The sequence below is a fragment of the Nicotiana tabacum genome, chromosome 19 (assembly GCF_000715075.1).
Source record: "Nicotiana tabacum cultivar K326 chromosome 19, ASM71507v2, whole genome shotgun sequence".
NCBI classification, from domain to species: Eukaryota; Viridiplantae; Streptophyta; class Magnoliopsida; order Solanales; family Solanaceae; genus Nicotiana; species Nicotiana tabacum.
Window position 1 is genome coordinate 59,464,095 of NC_134098.1, and position 24,114 is coordinate 59,488,208.

General features: G+C 34.9%; 2 protein-coding genes across 3 annotated transcripts; both read left to right on the plus strand.

Annotated features, from left to right (window-relative positions):
- The first annotated feature begins 1,776 nt into the window (after positions 1–1,776).
- On the plus strand, positions 1,777–13,138 carry LOC107791670 (preprotein translocase subunit SCY2, chloroplastic). Of its 2 annotated transcripts, XR_001649305.2 has the most exons (15): positions 1,777–2,262; positions 3,837–4,358; positions 4,523–4,611; positions 5,426–5,505; positions 5,626–5,715; positions 7,042–7,133; positions 8,179–8,262; positions 8,517–8,658; positions 9,598–9,714; positions 9,943–10,072; positions 10,662–10,785; positions 10,891–10,997; positions 12,254–12,367; positions 12,450–12,649; positions 12,901–13,138. XR_001649305.2 is itself a non-coding variant. In XM_016613766.2 (14 exons), exons 1-13 carry the CDS (start codon positions 2,199–2,201, stop codon positions 12,341–12,343), a joined length of 1,731 nt encoding a protein of 576 aa, XP_016469252.1. In that variant the 5' UTR covers positions 1,780–2,198; the 3' UTR covers positions 12,344–12,367; positions 12,450–13,138. The 2 variants fall into 2 exon arrangements, 1 of the variants encoding a protein (XP_016469252.1); XM_016613766.2 differs by having other exon boundaries at positions 1,780–2,262; positions 12,450–13,138.
- Positions 13,139–20,092: 6,954 nt separating this feature from the next.
- On the plus strand, positions 20,093–23,990 carry LOC107791668 (uncharacterized). Its single transcript, XM_016613764.2, has 7 exons — positions 20,093–20,330; positions 20,432–20,489; positions 21,398–21,694; positions 21,790–21,838; positions 21,928–22,022; positions 22,589–22,713; positions 23,763–23,990. The coding sequence occupies exons 1-7, from the start codon at positions 20,194–20,196 to the stop codon at positions 23,821–23,823; spliced, it is 822 nt and encodes a 273-aa protein (XP_016469250.1). The 5' UTR covers positions 20,093–20,193; the 3' UTR covers positions 23,824–23,990.
- The last annotated feature ends 124 nt before the right edge of the window (positions 23,991–24,114 follow it).

The window sequence follows — 24,114 nt, forward strand, 5'->3', positions numbered from 1 at the left end:
ATGTTACTCCTACTGAAACTAAATTATTTCCAGCATATTCACTAGCAAGACACAAAGTATTCTAGCGATTATGAGTAGCAAACTACAATGTATTGAATATGTTTCTTTTTGTATGATTTAGATTTATCTTTTTGAATGCTTAATCTTCTATAGACTTTATTTTTGAGTTCCAACTTGGTTAATATCTTTCTACTCGTGTGATTTATTTTTTCTTTGTCTTTGCTTAATTTCTTTTACGTTGTTGTAGAGTAGTTGATGGATCTATACTATGACCATCTTTCATGTTTTCTTAATTCATCACCATTTAAACAGTAAAACTGTCTAGAAAGTTTTGCTAAGTTCAATAAAAGTATGTATGTTATTGCATTTTACTTTTACTAGCGACTTTTACATGACATTTAAAAAAATATCAAAAATTAACTGAACCGTACCGATACCGAAGAGTAACCGATATGATTGGGACGGTTTCGAAAAGTTTAATTTTAGTTATACATAATACAATAACCGAAAAACTGATATGATATAAATTTTATAAAATAACCGGCTGAACCGAACCATTGACACACCTAAATCCACCTATAATAATAATCTTTATAAATTGTCATTTTTCCTGATTTATATTACGTATTTATACTATTTGTGAATTTTTTGGTTACCTTTCCTAGGCCCAGCAAAATTGATGATTGGCAGTGTAGTGATTCCTTCAAGGTTCATTCTTATAACTTTTTTTCTTTAAAGTTAAGGCTATTTGGTCCCAATAACTTTTTTATCTTTAAAGTTAAGGCTATTTGGTCACAATAACTTTTAACTGATGTAGTTTTTAGAGAGTATTTCGATCCTTTTTCTTTTGACAATAAAACTATCTTGTCTAACTGTTTTATTAAGAGATATGTCTAAATTTTTAACTGAATATTTAGGGATGTGCTTTCTGATCAATCCAAAATTTGATCCTAAATACACTACTATTGTTGCACTTCTTTAAGAATATGACTTTCTAGATATATGATACTTAGGTATTTGATATCATAGACATAGAACAATAGACTTTTTGAAGCTAAAAGAGCAATACGACGTACATAATATTAATCTCACAAAAAGCTATATCACCTTTTCATTTAATTTTAACAAGACACTAAATATATAGTCCTTATTTTTAACTAACCTGTTATGTTTGGTATAGAAAAAAAAAGTTCATATTTTATCATAAAATGATCCTGAGTGATGATAAAGAGTTCAAATTTCGTTTCAAACTAAATACAATAATGGAGGCCATCAAGTTGGAAGACATTTAATTGTAGAGGAGTTACACCAAGTTGCAACAGTTGATACAATATAAATTGAATATGAAGAAATAAAAGCAAACAAACATACCAAAAAGACAATGAAGACTCAAAAACTTAAAAAAGAATCAAAACTAAAAAGAATTACTGTAATAACATTCGTTAAATAGTATTAGCTCTATCTATTTTTTTTGTGCCCAAAATACAATTTTACTTTGAAATAAGGAGCAACTTGTGATAGTAGAAATTTAAGTCCATATTATTGAAGCTAATATACACGTGCAGCGCACCTGCTTATAACTAGTACTAATTAAAAAAGATAATATAGACATTGGGAGGAAGAAAATCTTCATACTTAGCGTTAAAAGGAGAATTATTTTTTAAAAAATTAAATAATTCGAAAGGAGAAATGATTTTTGTTATCGTCTTCTTCATTTTTTTAAAAACAGAAAAAAGATAACTCTCTTCAAAGTTCAAACCGGGAAAAAAGAAAAGAAAAAGAAACCTCGAGGGAAAAATAGAAGACGGCATTAATTACCCCCAAAGTCGCCCGCTCTTCTATCTTTGTCCCGCACCCCGCCTCTCGCCTTTCTTCTTGCTCTGTCTCTCAGTTGCTATCTCACACATTCTCAGTTCCCTCAAATCACAACTTATACAATACAGAGAGTTTTCTTTCTTCGACTTCGTCTGAGTTTTCGTGCTCCTTTTGTCTCTCCAGTTCCATAGGTGAAGCTCAGCCAAAAGAATTGCCGTTTTCAGCGATTTTGTACCCTTTCGTGGACTCTTTAGCTTTTTGTTTCGTGGACTGTTTGACATGCGAATTCCTATATTGGAGACGCTGCGTTAAGGATTGAACAATTTTGATTTTGGACGTGAGGAGCTGAGGGTTTTAGAGCAGTTTTTCACTGAAGTTCTGCTATGGAAGCCGCTATTCTCAGCTCTTACACACCGCTTTCCTCAACGGCAGACCTCAGGATTCGAGGCAAGTCTATCTCCTTTTTTACTTTTTGCAATTTGTTTTCAAATTAATCACTGGTCCGTCTTTGCTGGATTTATTGTTAAAACTGCTAAGACTTTCCAAACAAACGCCTTTGCCATAGTTATTTCATAATGTACTTCTTTCTTTCTCTTGCTTTTCTGTTTCGTTCTATATCTTTGTGTGTTTGGTGTCACATGAATAAATTTCAAAGCTTGATTTCCAGTTGAATCGTTGGTTGCTCTCCTATGTGTGTGTGTGTGTGTGTGTGTGCGCGTGTCAGCACCAAAGAGAGCTTAGATAACTGATGACTACGTGGTGAGGACTGAGGGATATGATTCAAATGGTTGGAGTGAGGTGTTTCTGAAGAAATGATGAGTGCTATGTAGTCTTACAAGGCTGTATGCGTGGATGGCTGTACCATCCATCTGCCCCTTCTTGCGAGTGTTTATGTTGGCAAGCATCTTCTTCACCTGAAATGAGCAGCGTTGTTACTTGTTCTTTGGATCAGTTGCATAAATTATGAAGTCCGTAGTCCCCAAGAGGATGACCTAGTCTTGTTGACCCATTGTTGAGGCATGAGAGTAACAACTTGGAGATCCCAAGGTCCGAATTCCAGCTACCACTTGGGATAAGTCCGTGGCACAATTTCCTTCGCAATGTATGCTTGTGCACTGGACTAGCTGCTCGGTTAATTAGTTGAAGTGTGTGGCAAGCTGGTTTGTCCATTACCAATACAACATAAAATAAATAAAAATTAAAGTCTCCATAACCACATATGATTTTTATTAACTCTGGCCAGAAGTAAATGTAAGAACTTTAGGCAAGATATGAAGAAGGTTGAGAGCAAAGACCTGTGTTGTAAGCTTTCCAGTTTTTTATGTGAGGTTCAATGCTAGAAAAAATGCTTTTACTTCGGGGGTCTATCACCCCAATTGGTTTAGTTAGGAAATTCTTGTGAGTATGCCCCTATCCCGTAAGCCTTCTATCGTTGGGAGCCCCTTCCATTTGGCCCAAGCTTTCTTTCGATTACACTAGAATGTTTCAAGATCAGATTTTGAAATACAACAACTAGTTTTCTACTAGGTCACGGCTTCAAGACTAGTATGAAGAACCCATCCAAAAAAAATAAATAAAATTGAAACACACATGTACAGTGTAAATTGCAAAGCAGTTGATCTCTTTAATGATATACTCTTATTTAAGCGAATTTTGCAGGTTCCGTTTGGTTGATATTACTGTACTTGCTTGAGGGCGTTATCCTATAAAAACAATTATATTTTCTAAGTAAAGCAGTTTTACAAGTGGATGTAATTATGTTATTATCTTCCTAGGAAAAGCAATTGTTAAGACTTGTAATTTTAACGGTGAATTTTGCTTGATTTGAACTAGAGAATATATTTTAAATCTCTTGATTTTACTGTATACAGATTGCGGCAATATATAACTCGGATTATGCGCCAATCTTACAAATCTAAAGTATATTTATTTGCTTCATCGGCCTATCGCTCGAGCTCTATTTTTTGCTCTTTCTGGTAGAAACGCATTTAAGACCAACTTTTTTTACTTTTGGCTAGCAGGAAAGTTTGCTGGATGTAATCTCCATTTCTATAATTTGCCATTGAACAGAACACGCCTTCCTCTCAAGTTAAAATTTTCTGAATCGAGTAGAAGGCACTTTTTTTCACGAAAGGATCTGATATTGTCTAATGGTAGGAAAGAATTATCCAGCTATTTCACCCATCAACTTGCAAGTCACTATACAAGTATCAGGGCATCATCGGGAGAAACGCTGCATTATGGACAATCTTCACCAATAAGTGAAGGTGAGGGAGTGTCACCAACATCTACAGATGCCAATAACTTTGTATCCTTGCAGCTTAAGCAGAAGAAATTTAGAAACAGATTCTTGAACTTTGTAAGACTGGGATCTGTCATTGATAATGCTGCTGAGTCTTTTTTCAAGAGTGAGATACGGAGAAGGCTATTTGTGACTGCCATTTTAATTGTCATCAGTCGTATAGGATATTTCATTCCTCTTCCAGGATTTGACAGGAGGTTGATTCCAGAAGACTATCTCAGCTTTGTCTCAGGATCTGTTAGTAAGTTGTTTTTTCATCTAGACTTATACTTTCTTAGTTATTGGAGTTCAGTTTTGAAATGAGTTGTTTGAAGTTATTTGTTCGTCAGACACTGAACGGGGACTTGGGAAGGGGTGAAAAGATGATTCTTTTTCTTCCATTGAAGTATCAAACTGTCTTTGCAGATGAACTTGGCGATTCCACTCCTGAACTGAAACTCTCTCTTTTCCAACTTGGGGTCAGTCCTCAGATAGCGGCATCAATTCTTATGCAGGTCAGCTTACTTTCACCATAATATAAAATTTTTGAACCAGGATAAGAACATTTCACTGTTCTATGTTTCATAAGCTATTTTATTATATGCAAAGAAGTTTTTGTTTCGCATGTTCTGCTTACATGAATATATTTGTTATGTCGGACCACCAGAGGGATGTACCAGAATAGTTTTTCTCAATAGAGTATGAAATACCAACATCTTTGTGTGGACCTACATTTGTATGTTCTGTAGTATATAAATGTCAGGTGAAAAGAATGCACTGGCCCTCGGGCATGTCTCGGTTATAAAAAAAGAATATATTTTTTGGTGAAAAATGTTGAGACAATATTGACATCTATCAAAGTGATTTCTAAAAGAGATTTAAGGAATCTTGGAGGAGGGTGTTATCCGAGTTGGAGAAAAGTGAAAATAACAGCTAAACTTTTGTGCTATTCAAGATAATAAGAAAAGGTATTTGAACAATAATAATACTCACATCCAGTGACTGCACCATTGCAAAACTACCTCAAGCATTCCTCCAACATCATTTCCATTTAATTTATCATTGTCGATTTGCTTAGAGCATTCTTTTAAAGGGTTTTATCTTTCTCCCAAAAAAAAAATTACTTTTAAAGGATTTTATTGCGGTGGAACAGAATGCATTTTCTGTTTAGTTGATTAGTACTATTGCTGAAAGAGCAAGTGATTCATGCGTCCTTCTGATTCAGTGGTTTGATAGGGACCAAGACATATGAAGTGGTAGGATTCATCTTTCTGTTACATAATGCCTCAGTTTTGTGCAAAACTAGTGAATGCCAATTTCCCTGTTCAGGTACTATGTCATGTTCTTCCTTCTTTGGTAAAGCTGAGAAAAGAGGGCTTAGATGGGCATGAAAAGATCAAGAGTTATATGTATGTCTAGTTTTTTCATATGAATCAGTGAGATGGGTTGTTCTTTTACTTTGGTGGTCAATTTTCCTTGTTTTGTCATCAAAAATTGCACAAGCTTATGAAACTTTGGATCTATTTTAGATGGTGGATCTCGCTTGGTTTTGCAATTTTGGAGGCTCTTATTCTCTCTTGTTACTCACTTCCATATTCGATATATGCTGCCAGTCATAGGTAAGAGAGGTACAAATTTTTCGTGTAATAATCAATGTGAGCATACTTTTGCTATTTTCAATATTCATTGTGCACAAAATATCGTGGAGTATTATTTTTCTTGCATAATATGGGAGTTCATTTTCCAGTAAAGTTTTGTTTCTTTAAATTGCGTCATTCTAGCTCCATTTCTTCTGTGCAAACTATAAAGTAGCCTTAAAGTTATTTCTTTTTCTATCCCAGCTTTGGAAACTTAAATGACCTTTGGAAATTTTCAAATTTTGTTTTTTGATATTCCTTATTTTCCTAATTCGGAAAGAGAAGTGAATACTATTCTTGCTGTCTATTTACTTTAAGCTGATCTGTTTCTTAAGCATATTGTTCAATGTAAAATTTGAAAGTTATATTATTGAAAATTTTGAAAATGCTTAGAAGCACGGTAAGGCATGAAGTTGTAAATTCCCTGTTTTCCACTCCATCCCACATATCTCATCTTAAAGTGTCGTCAATGTCTCGGTTTGAAGTATAACATTGTTGTTGGCTCAATTAGAAAGAGCAAAGGAAGGGCTTGAAAATCTTCCCCCGGAAGTATACCCGCCTTCTTCTTTGAGCAAAGAAGGTATATATCCTATTGATTTGAAAAAGGTGGATTGGAATGTGGTTAATTTGGTTCAAGAAAATTACTTTATTGAAGATAGTTACTGATTTATCTGCACATAGTGATCAAAAGCAACAACTGCATCTAGCTCGCATAATGAATGGGATACTATGATTGCGGCAAGTTTGGTATATTCAAGTTGCCCCCTCTTTATCTATCGGAAGTAGGTAATAGTAATGCAACAGTTGTTTTTCGATCATTTTCTGATAAATTTTTCATTGACTTTTGATTGTTTTGACGTTCTCTTTTCCTTTTTTGTTCAATCGGATGAGAAATACTCCTTGAAGATTTTTGATTTTCTGAAGCTGGAAGTCTTCATCCGCTCTCTTAGTGCTGGTTTTAAGTTGATGAAATCTTTCTTTTACTGATTTAAAAAAGAGAAGATATTGGTATTTGGAATAATCAGCAAATCAAACTTCCTTGTGGATTCGTTCTTCTCATGTGCTATTTGAAGATAAATCCCAGAGCCCTTTCAATTAGCTATTATTTTTGGCGACTGAAAATGTTTTTCTGTGTAAATGCCTTCAGCATAATAGCATTGAATTGGTCTTGTTCCTTGAAATATTTAACGCCAATCATCTCTCATCTAAATCTTGATACATAATTGTTCCTCATCCCCGGTTGTTTGGGTCAAAGTTTCTTCTCATGCTGCTAATGTATTATTTACATAAATCTTCATTTTGTTGCAGGGTTAAGCATGTGTTGATGACTTCCTTCCTTTTAGTTTCTGGTGCAATGACTATGTCATGGATTTGTGACACAATAACAGAGTCTGGGTTTGGTATTTATTCCTTCTGTGCTTCTTTCTCTATCTTATTTTCTTTTCTTTCTTCCTTTCTTATTTTCTTCCTTTCTGTCTTAGATTTCTAATTCTGCTTGTTTTTTCCTGTTATAGGCATCTTTGCTGCTTGTTTGTAGTAATTATTGTTTATTATTATTATTATTATTATTATTATTATTATTATTATTATTATTATTATTAATGTTACTATTATTATTATTACTACTACTATTGTTGTTGTTGTTATTGCTATTATTCTTATTCTTATTATATATTTTTTCATCTCTTCTCTCATGTCATACTATTTTCCTTTGGGTAGTGCTTTGGCTTTTAGATACTCCCTCATGCAATTCTTATTGTCTTAGTTTGACCTGGTGACATGGCACGATTCTTAGTAAATAGCTAAAAATGTTTATCATTTTGTATTTACCGACACAACATGTGGAATTCATTGTTAATTTTTTAGATCTGGATATATAAAATAGTGACCAAGTTCTAGTCCCCCCCCAAGAAAAGAAAGAAAGAAAAAAGAATAGAAACAGAGTTTCATAGGGAAGAGTTAAAAGAAATGGCCGATGATCTTGAGTTATGTAAAATGTATTTAAACTTTATTTTAGGGAAACTGGACTGCAAAAAGAAAACTAGGCCTGTTTGACTGAGACATAAAGAATAGTAAACTAGTGGCATGATGATTCTTCTTATCTCTGATGAAAGTCTCACTGGCTGTTGAGAGTTGTTATGGCACACTTTTGGGAGGTCCATTTATAATTCTCCTCTTTAAATCTGAGATTGTAAGAAGTTCGAAGAATTATGTACTTGACTGAAATTGGCTGACTCAACTAATTTGGTATAGACTTGGTTGATCTACTGATGTATTTGAGGAATTATGTAACCGAAATTAGCTGACCCCAATTAATTTGGTAACAAGACCTAGTCATTGATTGATGTAAATTATATCTGAATGAAATTGAATTTGGCTGATTCTTCTTTTCTGTTTCCTTGCTCTTCCTTTTCATGTTCGCTGACCACTAATGGATGGTTTCAGGTCAAGGATCGACTTTGATTATTTGTGTGGGTATTCTCACTGGCTACACAGATACATTGCAGAAAATGTTAACTCAAATAGCAGGTGGGTTACAAATGAGATACTGTAGCCTCTTAATTCTTTCCGATCATTGTAATCAATTGGCAATTACATCAGCATGTTGTGTACGAGAATTGATTCTTTCTTTTGTCCTGAACCCATTTTTTACTTGTGTTGGAGTTTGGTCATGATCCGAAAATGGTTAGAAGTACATAACAAAAGAATTTGATAAAAGGATTGAATAGTTCACTCCCTCTAAATTCTTGATTAAAGTTTCCTTTCATTCTTAACATACACAGGGAGTAGCGGGAGCTGGTGGCCTTATGTACTTGCTGTACTAGGTGTTTTTACTGTTGTTACAATGTGGGCCGTCGTTGTGAGTGAAGGGTGCCGGAAAGTAAAGCTGCAATATTACGGTTTTAAAGTTGCTTCTGCTGCAAGGTGACTTGAACTCTGAAGTGCTGATGATTTGCATTTTCTTTTTGTTTGAAGTCAGATTTTATGTTGCTGAATGTTGTGAAAGCTTCATAGGCACAGCTGTATGCATAATGCTCATGTAAATGTTTTTATGAGCTAAGATTTCAGGGAACTTATACAACATTATTTGAGTGATAATGGGAACTTAAATTAAGAACTTGCCAGTACTACAATGAAATCTTATAATGGAATTTTTAGTACTGGTGGTAACTGGAGTGTATGTAGAGTGGAAATTTCTTATCAAGGAATTATTGAGTAGCTCATATCAGTTACTAGTATGAATGCATCTAAACTTCCATAATATTTGTGTTTTTTTAAATCATAGATTTCATGAGCATGCAATACAGAAGTAATTGCTTTCTCTTGCATGCCCGATCATGTGTAAGTAAGTGCGATTAATAAGAGCAGGGAGGTGTTATTGTACTCTGCCATATTTGGATGCACAATCCATGTACTTTTCCACCAAATGGGACAAGTTTATGACTGCTTGAGCACGTAGCCTTGTAGGACAGGGTTGAACTATTTTTTCACTTGATTGATATTTCATGACTGGAAAAAAGGAATTTTGTTTGGTGTTCTGGAGGATAAATCACTCAAACATGTCTAGCTTGTGCCTGCCATGTAAGTATGGATATGTACACACACACACACTCATTCATATATGCGCACACATACATACAAGAAGAAACTCTCTAGTTGAGACTTAGGATACCCTGAATAATTGAGTTGGAAACAAATTTGTTATTTGGCTTGGGAATTTGTTACGACTTAAATTTGTACTATCTAGGAATGTAGAAGCTAGTTATCGTAGAATTTAGTTTCTTTTACATACAGATATATATAATACTCTTTTGTGAATATATTAAATATTGGCATCTGATTTAAGCTACCCATCTTGAGCAGAGAAGATTCTCCAGTTCCGGAGGTGGAGCCCTATATACCATTCAACATAAATCCAGCAGGAATGCAGCCTATCCTTGTTACCTCCTATCTGTTGGCACTTCCCAACATCCTTGCAAGGTTACTTTATATTCAACTGAATTACATTACGGTCACACCAGGAGTTTAGTGGTTCTTTGTTTATATTAAAACAAAAGAAAAGAACTTTAGTGATTCTTTACCATTGTTTTATGAGTAGGATCTTACCTACATTAGTGATTTGGAGCCAATATTGTACTTGCGCTTCAGTTAGAATAAGCTTTTTGAGATTTTCAGCTACAGGTTTCTGACACATACTTTCTTTGACAGTCTTCTTGGTTCAAGGTTTTGGGAACACTTCAGAGATATTTTGAATCCTGACACTTCTCTTGGGGCAGATCCGTGGGTTTACTATACAGTTTATGCTTTCTTTGTCTTCCTCTTCAACATATTTGACATTGTAAGTTTGCCATTAATTAACATGCAGAAAGTGGATTTTAAAATGTTACATGCACAAATTCTTTTTTTCCTTGACTATTACTGCTTAATTGGAGTGGATAGAACATCAGTGGAATCAATTCAATAGGCTAGGTCCTTTTTAACAGGGATCCTGCTGGACTAAAAAGTTTCTATCTAGTAGCTTGGATTGAAGTCCCCCAGTTGGTCTAATAAAGGTGAAAGAAGAAATAAAAGATACCCAGACATGCTGGTGACTTTACGATGTTCAGGGCAGATGTTGGCGAAACTAGAAATTGAACTCAACCTTTAAGAGTTACTAATTAGGTAGCCAGGAGGTCAAAAAAGAATAGAAGACCACATAAGGCTGAATTTTCTATATTATCTTTCTCTGAATAAAAATATGTGTAGAAAGAGGTAGTCTTTTTAGGAAAGATGATGTCGCATTGAAAAAGTGACTAAAAACTGATTATCTGATGTCATTCTCATATTGATTTCTGTGCTTCTATCACTTGAAGAAGGAAAAGCTTTTGAAAGGTTTTCAGGGATATTCTCTCTTGCTCAGTTTTACTTAACAGTAAACTTGTGACCAGGCCAACATGCCAAAAGAAATTGCTGATTACTTAAACAAGATAGCTGCTAGAATTCCAGGTATAAAGCCTGGAAAAGCTACAATTGAATATCTGACAAAGATCCAAGCTTCAACACGGTTCTGGGGTACAGATCTCTCTCTCTCTCTAAACCTCAATTTCTTGTTGTGTGATTCGCTAACAGAAGATGCTTTTCCTTTTTTTTTTATTTTTTTATTGCATTGTTGTGCAGGTGGTCTGTTATTAAGTGTTTTGGCCACGACATCCACCATTCTAGACCATAATTTGCGCCGCATCAATGAAGGATATGCAATAGGATTGACATCAGTGCTAATAATTGTAAGTTAGTCTCTCTAAAACGTTAAGGGGAAAAAGTCCAAATGAATGTGATATGGATTCCTTACCTCTGGGGGTCTATTGAAAACAACCTCTCTACCTTCCCAAGGTAGGGGTAAGGTCTGCGCACACTCTACTCCTCCCAGACCCCACTTTGTGCGATTACACTGGGTTTGTTGTTGTTGTTGTTGTATGGATTCCTTACCTTCAACTTTTGGCATCAGTACTAATGATTGTAAGTTCATGGTATTCAGGCATGTGTAGTTGCTTTCTATTATCTTTTTTCATCAGAAAAAGGCATGTGTAGTTGCTTTCTGAACACACAAACAATCTCCCTCCCTTCCCCACCAATAGGCTCCCTAACCCTAAGGTTAACGAAAAGAAAAAAAGGAGGAATAAAAAGAATGTGATATGGATGCCTTTAATATTTTTCAAGCCGATTTAATTAATAGATATCTTCTTCTTGCTTTTACACATCTTAATCTATTGGGGAAGCGATTGAGAAGGATAATGACTTCTGTTATCTTTTAATGGTATTTGATATTCTCTTTTATGCAATCAATAAGTTCGTGTTGGACACCCTCAGTTATGCCCTTGAAATTGCTTTTTCTTCTTGTTCCTTGGAGAAGTTAATTGTTTATCATAGCACGGCCAATCTCATAGTCTTGACAATTCCTTCTAAGGGGAATGTTCCTGTAGTTATCTGCTCTATATTGTGGTATATATGCATCATGTTGTGAAAGCTACCTTGTAAATAGCTGGGAACTAGTTCCCTTATCTTTCAGAAGGCTGTGACCTAGCCATGCATCAGGCCACAATTTAATCCTCTGTCCATTGCAATATCATAAGGCAATGTCTTTATATTGAGGGTTGATTAGTAGAGTATTAAAATTTTCACTAGGCAGATATGGAATTTTACTGTTACAAAGGATTAATAGCAGTGGCAAGTATGACTTGACGGTAATGAGGTAATTCACATGATTTTCGTCCACAATGAGGTGATGTCTATTCCATAATAGCAAAAAAAGTAAACTGCAATTAAAACCACAAGGAGGCACCATGAAAGTAACCCATAAACTTATATAGGCAGAGTTCTTAACAAGCTCAGATTCAAAGAGACTAATAGTTCTTGTGAAGTTGTCTCGCAATTCTTCTTACACTTAGTTGAAATCACTACTATTATACCTTGGAATGTGGTAGAATGGCTATTATCATTCAGATGTTGTACTGAAATATTTCCTCTTCCTTCTGCTTTGCAGGTGGGCTCAATCATTGAATTGAGAAGATCTTATCAAGCATATAATGTAATGCCAAGTCTAAGTATGGCTTTGAAGCGGTATGGTGTATGAGATTGGAGGGTGGCTCTATTCAAGGTAGGTATATCTACTGTGTTCATACTTAGTTTGTGGTCTGTACTTCATGACTTATCTCATACATTATTTGGTGCTTGTGCAGTAAATGGGGTTCAATTCTTGCTTGCACCATTGGTGCTGAGAATATTTTGCAGAGTCTAGGATCTTTTTGAGTGAAATCTTAACTACTGATCAACTTTTGAAATTTGTAAGATCCAAGATGTCGCGGTCAGCCAACTCCTCCCAGTCAGGACACATTTCCCATATGTAGCAAGTAAAATATAGCCCATCCTTTGGCTGAGAGTAAATCATCTTATCCTTCTTCCTTGTTTCTTTTTTCCTGGTCACACTTAAGCTGTGCTATATATGATTAAATGAGCTTTTGGATGATTAAATGTGTTTTTGCAGGATTTGAAGTAATTGCATAATGAATGATACATAGGGTTTAGTGATGCTTGAAACAGGAAAAACCATTTTTACCCACTAGCTTCACAAATTAGATTAGACTTGCTACATGCATCACGATTCATCTTCTTCCTAAATTGTGTTTCCAGGATAAAGGATTAGCACGTGACAAGGACTAGCTTGTGCTACAAATAGCTGAAATTAAACAAAGACGAGTGATGGGGAGAGGTTTATTGATTTATTCATGTTGACAAAAACTGATGAAGTGCTATGAACATTAATAGAGTTCAAGATACCTGCAGAATATTTGTGCTGACAATTGTATATAGTTACATTTTTTATATGCTCTAGATGGCCAAGATATGGCAAGAAGCAAGTCTATTCTTCTGTTGGTGGCAAGCAAAAGAGGATGTAATTTTGCTTTAATTTTGAGGGGTATGTTTAAAATCTTCTTGTGTTGGTTGAAAGGTGTGTGCATCAGATCAGTGTGTGAAATGTTAACTACAGTTGCTCCTTGTAATTTGGCTGTGCAAACGTTAATCAGCCTTCACGTTTGCATAAAATTGAGAAATTGGGTAAATCTGTACGCAAATGTTCCTTTCTATTTATTGATGTACGAGTTGGAAACAGTGGAATGATTTTTTCCCCTTCCCTTCCTTCCCAAACGATGCATTACTTTGTATACTTATTTTTTGGCTAACGAAAAAGATTTTAACTCCTTTATCTCAATGAAACTATTCTCGTTTAGTTTGAAGTGAATTGAATTAAGGTGCTTATCTTAGCTTTATAAGTCTCTTTCAGCTTTATATAATTAACAGAGAAATTAACAAAAACAGCGAATATCTTAACATCATAGAACTAAGCAGCACCTTCTTTTTTAAAAAAATGTTTTGGAGAAAGAAATTACAATTTAAACTTTAAGGTGGTTAGTTGATGAATCAAAGGGTTAGCTACCCTTTGATTAATGAACAATGAAGATTGAACTCGCCAGAGATATCGGTGATTGATAATTTTTTTGTGATTACCAGTGTCTTGACTTCAAAATTCCAAGACATTTTTGTTCAAACCCTCATTACATGAGAAAAATAATAATTTAATAAAGATACAATTTTTATTTATTTTTTCTTTTAAGTTAGGGAACAATGAAGATTGAACTCTGTTGCATACAAGAAATCGAAGTAATTTGGAAGAGAAATCGGGCAGAACCCTAATTCAGAGTGAGAGAGAAAGGAGAGCCTTTATTCAACTGAATCAGATGTTCTTTTTACAAAATAAGTTCTCTCTACTTTGACTAAACTAACAACTAGGTATTTATATACAAGTAAGAAAGTGTTATAAATATATTATATTATGGATGTTCATTTAGTATTTCGTTGTAAATAGGCTTTCTGAAAAAGCTTATCTATACGAGACTCCACCGTAAATATGTTTATCTATTTAGTACTCTATTGAAAATAAGTCTCCCAAAGAAGTTTATCCTTTCGGTACCCCGTTATTGATAAACATCACCCCTCGGTAGAAGATTATCCATATTTGGTATAATGAGCTTTTCTTGTCAGTATCCCGTTATGGATAAGCATCACCCACCGGTAGAAGATTATCCATATCTAGTACAATGAGCTTATCCTTTCAGTACCCCGTTATGGATAAACATCACCCATGATAGAAGATTATCCATATCTGGTACAATGAGCTTATCCTTTCAGTACCCCGTTATGGATAAACATCACCCCCGGTAGAAGATTATCTATATCCGGTACAATGAGTTTATCCTTTCGGTACCCCATTATGGATAAACATCACACCCGGTAAAGGATTATCTATATCTGGTACAATGAGCTTATCCTTTCGGTACCCCGTTATGGATAAACATTACCCGCGATAAAAGATTATCTATATCTAATATAGTAGCAGCTTACACAACAACTTGCTTTATTCTATAAATAGAGACGATTTCAGTTCATTATGTACATAAGTTTGAAGTTTGAATAATATATAAGTTTCTCTCTATACTTGTCTTTACTTTACAGTCTTTATTTTATAACACGTTATCAGCACAAGACTCTGCCATCTCGAGCAAATACTTTGAAAGTATCAGAGGTACGGACTTTCTTTTTCTAAATAATGTCAAATCTTTCTAAACTTGAATTTGTAACCCTGGATATATCGGGCAAAAGTTACATGTCCTGGGTGCTTGATGCTGAAATTCATCTTGATGCGATGGGTCTGTCAGACACCATCAAGGACAAAAATCAAGCATCAAACCAAGACCGTGCCAAAGCAATGATATTCTTACGCCATCACCTCGATGAATGCTTGAAAATAGAATATCTCACTATTAAAGATCCAGTCATACTGTGGAATAATTTGAAAGATAGATATGATCACCTGAAGATGGTCGTTCTTCCACATGCACGTTATGATTGGACTCATCTAAGGTTACAAGATTTTAAATCTATCAGTGAGTATAATTCTGCTTTGTTCAGAATTATTTTCCAATTGAAATTATGTGGTGATAATATTACTAATCATGATATGTTGGAGAAAACTTTCACCACTTTTCATGCCTCGAATATGCTCCTGCAGCAGCAATATCGAGCGATGAGATTCAAAAAGTATTCTGAACTAATCTCACATCTTCTTGTAGCCGAGCAACATAATGGGCTGTTAATGAAAAACCATGAAAGCCGACCTACTGGTTCTTGTCCATTTCCTGAAATGAAGGAGACGAACTTTCACAAAGTTAAGCGTGAAAGAGGATGTGGCCCCAGTCGTGGTCATAGCCGTGTCGGGGAAGAAACTCTAATCATGGTAATAATAATGCACCAAAGAACCCTCCTCACTACCAGCAGTGAAAAATGAAAGAACAAAAATATGAAGCGATGCAAATAGCAAAGGTAGAAAATGCATGTTATAGATGTGAAGGAAAATAGCACTGGTTACGTACATGTCATACGCCAAAGCACCTGGTTGAGCTGTATCAGGCCTCCCCGAAGAAGACAGAGAAAAATGCTGAAGCAAATTTTATTTCTGAAGATAATTTAGACTTCATGCATTTGGATGTAGCTAATTACTTTACCCTCCCGTAAGGAGAAACAAGTCATGTGATCGGTGATGAATCTATAGAAATGTCAATATTTTAATTTTTGTTGTTTATAGTAGATAATATGGTTATGTAATTGTTGTACATAAATAAAAGTTATGATTTGATAATGATGTTTACTATCATATTTATTTTGTTTATGTTATTTTGAAGAAATTTTCTCTCATGATACCAGAAGTGTGTGAGCAATATTTGATAGTACAAAATATATCAACAACTCCTGAAGAGCTAGTTGTTTGTCTAGAAGACACATGACACCAGTAGTGTCCGATAAATATTAGATTGTGGATAATAAACGGAGGCTCTTGAAGAGCTTAAATACAAATATGTCATTCATATTATATGATTATGGTCAAAACATATGTTGTAGTAAACATGAAGTTTACTAATACAAATGGCTATCATATTGAGACTACAAATTATTGAAAGATTGGAAATCTTCATGTTTCCACAATCATAGAGGGTAAAATAATATGTATGTAAGAAGTGACCCACCATATTCTTCAATTTGTACTATATCATGTATCACGGTAAACCAGAAGTTTACTAATGCAAAATCAGTCACAATAAATCAGAAGTTTTACTGAGGCAAAAATAGCTACAGTAAAGCAGAAATTCGCTGATACAAAGTAGCCACAGTAAATTAAAAGTTTACTAATGCAAAAGTTTATGCCATAGTAAACCAGAAGCTTACTAAGAGATAACACATATCATGATAAACTTGAAGTTTTCATTTACCATTTTTAAATGAGCTATTTGAGAATTCAGATAAGCATATACTGAAGAACTAGAAGATTTTTCAAGAATTCTCTTGTGTTGCCTGTTCTCATAATAAATTGATTATACCAGCTAAAGTTGGGACTAAGACCCCTGAATTCTAGAATATATAAAAGGTGAATATGGGCTCATTCACCTATCATGTAAACTACTTATAGATGCATATATGAGATGGTTACATGTGTGTTTATTGTCAACCTGCAGTTTGACATTTGAAATTGCTTTTCTCAATTAAGGGCATAATTTTCATATTATGAAATCAAGATAGTTCATTTTGATGATACTGCTTTATATTCAAACTAGTTTAGTATTGAATACCTCATATTTATGATTAAACTATTGTTTATGAGAACAAAACCTCATGTGCTGGTCTAAGATTTTCTAAATTGCATACAACAATACTTGTATGTATCATACCAACAAAATATGATAAGTCATCCCTCAAATTGGTTTAGGATCAGAAATATAATATTTTTACCATCTAATAAATTTTGATGTGTGGTATATGATTAATTTTTATACCACAATACACAAAGATAGGTTTTCCAAAAAAGATTGGGGATGTGTTAGTTTTTCTAACATTTGGGGGATGAAATAAACAGCTGAAAAATATGCTATATGAATCGAATTATCATTAATATGATCCTCACTTAGAAGATAATTCAAGTCAAATGGCAGAAGCATTTGCTGATCCAAAATTAAATATCATATTTCAGCAGCAAATGCTCCTATTAAAATTAAAGTCCCTGAAGAATAAAGTTTACTGCACGCATGAAGTGTAGTAAACCGATCGGTTCCAAAGGTAACAATCCTTGAAATATGATAGGAGTAAATGAGCTCTAGAAGAACCCACGACATAACATTTCATGAAACTCTAGAAAAAGTTCATGTACCTAAAAATAAAGAAAGTGATGAGATCTCAACAAGTTATGCCGCTTAGGAACCGATACAAAATGATCGTCGACGATATATTTGATACAATATAGTTCACAATATTGTAAAAGATTGTGAGGATCAGACTTGTAGTCCGGACACCTGAAGATGTCATGCCATCTAAATGCAAGTCATAACCTATACGACTCATTTCATTAAGTCTATATGAAGATCCCTTAAGGATTTAAAATGCCTGAAGCTTATAGTTCAAAGTATCGTGAAATGTACTCAATCATATTACAAAGATCTTTGTACGGTTTAAATCAATCTTGGCGCATGTGATATAATCGCCTCAGTGCATATTTGATGAAAGAAGGTTACATAAATGATGTTATTTGTCCATGTATTTTTATAAAGAAAATGGCATCAGAATTTTTTATACTTGCTGTTTATGTTGATGACATAAATCTTGTTGGAACTCCAAAAGAGCTCCAAAAGGCAATTTAATATCTTAAGAAAGAATTTGAGAGGAAAGATCTTGGAAAGACAAAACTTTGTCTTGATCTGCAAATTGAACATTTAGCAGACGGGATCTTTATCCATCGATCTGCCTATACGGAAAGGGTCTTAAAACGCTTTTACATGGATAAAGCGCACCCATTGAGTACATCAATGGTTGTTCGATCACTTGACGTGAAAAAGATTTGTTCCGACCTCCAGAAGAGGATGAGGAACTCCTTGGTCCCGAAATACCTTATCTTAGTGTAATTGGTGCATTTATATATCTTGCTAATGCTACAAGGCCTGACATAGCATTTTCTGTTAATTTACTAGCAAGATATAGATTTTCTCCTACACAGAGACATTGGAACGAGATTAAGCATATATCACGATATTTAAAGGGAACACTTGATATTGGTTTATTTTATTCTAACAAAGGTAGTGCAGATCTTGTTGGTTATGCAGATGCAAGTTATTTATCTGATCCACATAAAGCTCGATCTCAAACCGCGTATGTGTTTACATGTGGAGCCACTGTCATATCATTGCGCTCCACAAAATAATCTATTGTTGCTACTTCTTCAAATCATGCTGAGATAATAGCTATTCATGAAGCAAGTAAGAAATGCGTATGGTTGAGATCAGTGATTCATTTTATTCAAGGAAAATGTGATTTGGAATGTGATAAAAGATCCATAATTTTATACGAAGACAATGTTGCATGCATAGCCCAATTAAAGGCAGAATTTTATAAAAGGAGATAGAACAAAGCACATTTCACCAAAATTACTCTACACACATGATCTTCAGAAAAATAGTGACATTGATGTGCAACAAATCCGTTCAAGTGACAATCCGACAGATTTATTCACTAAATCTTTGCCAACTTCAACTTTTGAGAAGATGGTATACAAGATTGGAATACAGAGACTCAAATATTTGAAACAAGAGTTTTATCAGGGGGAGTAAAATACGCGCTATACTATTTTTCCCTTACTAAGGTTTTTCCCACAGGGTTTTTCTTATAAGGTTTTTAATGAGACAACTAGTTATATGTATTACTAAATGTGTACTCTTTTTCCTTCACTAGAATTTTTTTCACGGGGTTTTTCCTAGTAAGGTTTTAATGATGCATATTATCTTTTAATGAACATCCAAAGGGGAGTGTTATAAATATATTATATTATGGATATTTATTTAGTATTCCGTTGTAAATAGGCTTCCTGAAGAAGCTTATCTATATGAGACTCCGCCGTAAATATGTTTATCTATTTAGTACTCTATTGGAAATAAGTCTCCTGAAGAAGTTTATCCTTTCGGTACCCCGTTATGGATAAATATCACCCCCGGTAGAAGATTATCCATATCTGGTACAATGAGCTTATCCTTTCAGTACCCCGTTATGGATAAACATCACCCCCAGTAGAAGATTATTCATATCTGGTACAATGAGCTTATCCTTTCAGTACCCCGTTATGGATAAACATCACCCATGGTAGAAGATTATCCATATATGGTATAATGAGCTTATCCTTTCAGTACCCCGTTATGGATAAACATCACCCCGGTAGAAGATTATCTATATCTGGTACAATGAGCTTATCCTTTCGGTACCCCGTTATGGATAAACATCACACCCGGTAGAGGATTATCTATATCTGGTACAATGAGCTTATCCTTTTGGTACCCCGTTATGGATAAACATTACCTCCGATAGAAGATTATCTATATCTAGTACAGTAGCAGCTTACACAACAGCTTGCAGAAGCAGCTTAAATAGCAACTTGCTTTCTTCTATAAATAGAGGAGATTTCAATTCATTATGTACATACGTTTGAAGTTTGAATAATATATCAGTTTTTCTCTATACTTGTCTTTACTTTATCGTCTTTATTTTATAACAAAAAGGTTATTTTTACAAAAATAAATACAAAACAAATGAATACTTCCGGGTCGAGTCAAGGTGGATCTGTGGTATTCTTATGGGCCGGACCATATTGGGCTCCAACAGTCTTACTTCAAAATTCCAAAGACGTTTTTTTTCAAACCTTTCGAGAAAAATAATAATAATTTAGTAATAAAAGTAAAGTGGGGAATATATTGGAAAATCGGAGCCAAAACTCGGACCAGCGCGCTAAAGTGTTAATTTGAATTTACATTACCCAAATCAGACGACTATAGAGAGCTGATGGAAGGGAAAGGAGAAAGTGAAGTAGGTTTCACAGACATCGAAACAATCTCAGATACTCTCAACAGCTCTATCAGATTCCATCTTGTTACTGACATCTTAGGTTTCGTCCTCTATATGCACCAGCAAATCCCTTCGTAAGTAGTACAAAATTTGATTTTGTTCATTTTTTTACGTTGTTTGTTTCTCTGCTGATGCTCTAATTGATCGCCTGTATGTTGTTTGTTTAATTGCGCAGCATACTGCAGGATCTCACTCTAGAATATGATGTATTGAACTCTGAATATGCGGAATTGGTAAGTGAGCACTATCATTTACTTTAAAGTATGCTGCTCTTTTTGTAGCGGGATTTTGATATTTTCGAAGTCTGATTTTTAAATTCACGGAAAGATAATGTAGTAAATGGAAAAAACAAAATTAATTTTTATCTACTTTTGGTAAATCAAAAAAAAAGAAGAAAAAGTGGGGAAGTCTTGATTTACCAAGGTAAATCAAGACAAGGTGGGTTGCTCTGATGGTAAGCGCCCTCCACTTCCAACCAATAGGTTGTGAGTTCGAGTCACCCCAAGAGCAAGAATAAGGTGGGGAGTTCTTGGAGGGAAGGATGCCGATGGTCTATTGGAAACAGCCTCTCTACTCCAGGGTAGGGGTAAGATCTGCGTACACACTACCCTCTCCAGACCCCACTAGTGGGATTATACTGGGTTGTTGTTGTTGTTTTGGTCTGAGATGAATTTAAACGGGGAACATGTTCAGTAATGATTCATACGTTATAAACAAAAATGGTGTCTAATTTAGCATATGAATTAGCGAATTTTGGCTTTATAAATGTTGCTAGGTATTGAAAGTTGTACGGTACATATACGGAATAAGTCCACTGCAACAATTATCTTTCACTGGCTTTCTATTCTACATTACCCGAATCAAGAAATATTATAAACTTTCTTGTTAGTTAGATAGTTTAATTTTCTTGTTTAGAAATCTAATTCTGTTAGTGTATAATGTACTTAGGTTTCAGGTCATATTGTATCCTAGAGCATTTTTGCAGAACTCTGCTTGAACTCCAATAACAATTGATAGGAGAGAATTTAGTTGTAAGGAAAGAGACATTGCAACTTGCTTTTGAAACCATTGTTCTGTTCGTAACCATCTTTTGTGGTACTCGTATCTCTTACACTATGACCTAGTACTGGATTTCTTTTAGGAGACAGCTCTTTTACAAGCAGAAACTGGCCCTTCACATAGAAAGCATGCCGCCAGGAAGAGGGAGGTGAGGATGGGAATAAGAAGACTAGATAAGTTAATGAACACTATATCTAGTCTCAAGGCTGCTCTTCAATTGATGATCACGGAATTTCCTGCTATTCAAAGGGTTGTTCTGATTCTTGGGCCTAGTCCTTTGCGCCCGCTACATGTGTGTGAACTCTGCTTTTCGCATGAAACGACAGCCTCAGGAGGAGATTTTACTAGGAATCGAGTTGTGGAAGCACTTTCAAAGAAGGTTTCTTCTTTTGTTTATTTATGTTACATCTCACATTTCTATATATATCTATGTATTTCTATTGTGCATGAATTTTGGGTTTCTGTTATACACAGGCTATTCGGGTCTTAATTTCAAAGGGTGCAGGATCTAGCTTCACTGCTGGTATTTTATTGGCAATTACTATCTATTAGTGATACAATAAAAAAGATATACTTGCTGGGAATTCATTGCTAGTTCTCATATCCTTTTAGGTCCAACCAAGTTGTTCCTATTGGTTCAAGCTCCTTCTTCAATCAACTTGCCTTTGCATTTTCTTCCAAAGAGGGATTTTAGGTACAGCAAAAAGGTATGTTCCCAGAGGTTATTCCTTTGAATTCTAAATTGTTGTGATTCGGTTCTGGGGATGCATATTCTCCTGGTAGACATTCTTGATGATAATTCAGATGTTTATCAATATTAGCTGGTTCAGCTGTGCTCGTCAATTATTGATCATCTTCAAGCTTTCGTAATACCAATCTGATGAGAATGAAATCTTTCCTGAGCTGGTGCTTTGCATATAGAAGCTCCCTCCTAATTTCTCCCCTTCTTTTCGTCATTTTCTTTGCCTAGCAATGATAATGCTGGTTGACTGGTTTATATCCCCTCTCTTCCCCAGTTCATTACGAATACATCTTGCAAAATTTGAAACAATAGCTGGACTGATGTGAGCTAGAGATAGACGTTGAAGCTCCTATTAGCTTTTAATAAATAACAATCATCCGTTGAGAGTCTAGCATGTATTTTTTTTCCAAGGGCTTAACATGATATCTAACTTCATTATTCAGAGCCTTATATTTATGAAGCATCACGATGATACACTATTTTGCTTCTATAAATGCTTTGCTGACAAACATTTAACATGTGGTGGTGCAGATAGTGCCTTTGAAATTGCGGTTTAGTTGTAGAAGCAAAAATCTTGAAAGAGAAGCATGTGCTGATGATGCTCAAACTGCTAAAGCAATCACATCGCATAGTTCTAAACTTGAAGACGTTATCTGGTACTTTCAGTTTTCAGTCCATGATAACTCTATATCTTTTATCCTTTTTTTTATGTTTGTGTTTTCTTGATCTATCCTTGTCATTGACATTGCTATTCAGAAATCTGCCTACAAAAGGAAAAGAGAATTCAAGCTTTCATTCAATATGTTTTATGCTTCAAAAAATGGGGAATATGAAGGATTTTTGTCAACTCTCATCACTAAGATTTCAGTTTCACTGTTTTCTGCGCAGATTGTCATTCATATCGAAATATAGTGAATCAAAGAACTTATGATGCTCTAGCTAAAAAGGCAGTTAAATTGTTTACTGGGGATCTAATAATGCTTGCCATCCTAGCTTTCGTCATAAATAGTTCATTTGTTGTTTTAACGTTTTTTTTCCAAGGTTTGGCATCCTGGGACATACTTTAGTTCATTGACACTAAAATGAGATGGTATGAGGGGAAAAAATGCATTATAGTAAGTAGGCATCATGTATAAAGTTGAGCACAATGTGATGTGAACCTTTAAATCATGTCTAAACATTTTAACTTTTTTTTACACCTGCAACGGTGGGATTTGAGTTTTTGGCCCTTTCCATCTGATTAAAAATCAGTCATGATATGGAGTGGTTGAAGCATCCTGTCTAAAAGCCTAAGTGAAAAAACAGAGGCTTTGATCAGTTTTGAATCCAAACCAAAGTTTTTATTTGTACGGTCATAGAGATGTTTAGAAGTTATTCGCTATAGACAGACAGTCCTGTTAGTTGTACCATTGGGTAGTGCAGCAGTTGTTGCAATTTCTGTTTTGAGTCAGTATTAAATATTCCTCCGCCTGCCTCCTGAAATTGTGTGAAATTGACATTTCCGAACTACTGGGGACTCTTAAGAGTGCCATGTAATTATCAATTAGATCAGGGAAGCAGCTGCAATGCCTTTTTATATGCTTACTTGTTTTTCAATGTTATGCTTATTTCTAGCCCAGATTTAAGGCAAAGATAAAGTTGGGCAAAAGGAACTGCTCAGAATTGTGCTAAATTCCTAATGGTGTTAGCTTCAATGACTTGTCAGGTTTCAGTGTCGGCATATTATTAAGGGCTTGGCTTCCAGGACTTCTACAACTGAAGAGTGAAGATGGCTTCCTTCTTCCTTACCCCCCCCCCCCCCAAACCAACCACCACCCACAAAAAAAAAGAAAAAAGAAACAGAGGTTGCCTTCATAGCACATGTATTCTTGTAATAGAATTGATGTTGATAGTGACTTCGACCTTATCATGCTTTTTCCTAATAATGTACTAATGTTGACCTATACTAGCAAGTGACATTTACTTACAAGTGATGAACCTGACTTGACGAGATCGTTTCTGATGGCACACCTTCAGTGCTGGGTTTGTGTGCTCTCTCTATTAGAATTGTTAAGTAA

Bases quoted from the DNA above. Each gene is read 5' to 3' on its own strand.
- LOC107791668 (XM_016613764.2), top strand. From the start codon at position 20,194: ATGGAAGGGAAAGGAGAAAGTGAAGTAGGTTTCACAGACATCGAAACA. The intron at 20,331-20,431 runs GTAAGTAGTACA...TTAATTGCGCAG, and splicing joins ATGCACCAGCAAATCCCTTC to CATACTGCAGGATCTCACTC. The intron at 21,695-21,789 runs GTTTCTTCTTTT...TGTTATACACAG, and splicing joins TGGAAGCACTTTCAAAGAAG to GCTATTCGGGTCTTAATTTC.
- LOC107791670 (XM_016613766.2), top strand. From the start codon at position 2,199: ATGGAAGCCGCTATTCTCAGCTCTTACACACCGCTTTCCTCAACGGCA. The intron at 8,659-9,597 runs GTGACTTGAACT...CATCTTGAGCAG, and splicing joins AAAGTTGCTTCTGCTGCAAG to AGAAGATTCTCCAGTTCCGG. The intron at 10,786-10,890 runs GTACAGATCTCT...ATTGTTGTGCAG, and splicing joins AGCTTCAACACGGTTCTGGG to GTGGTCTGTTATTAAGTGTT.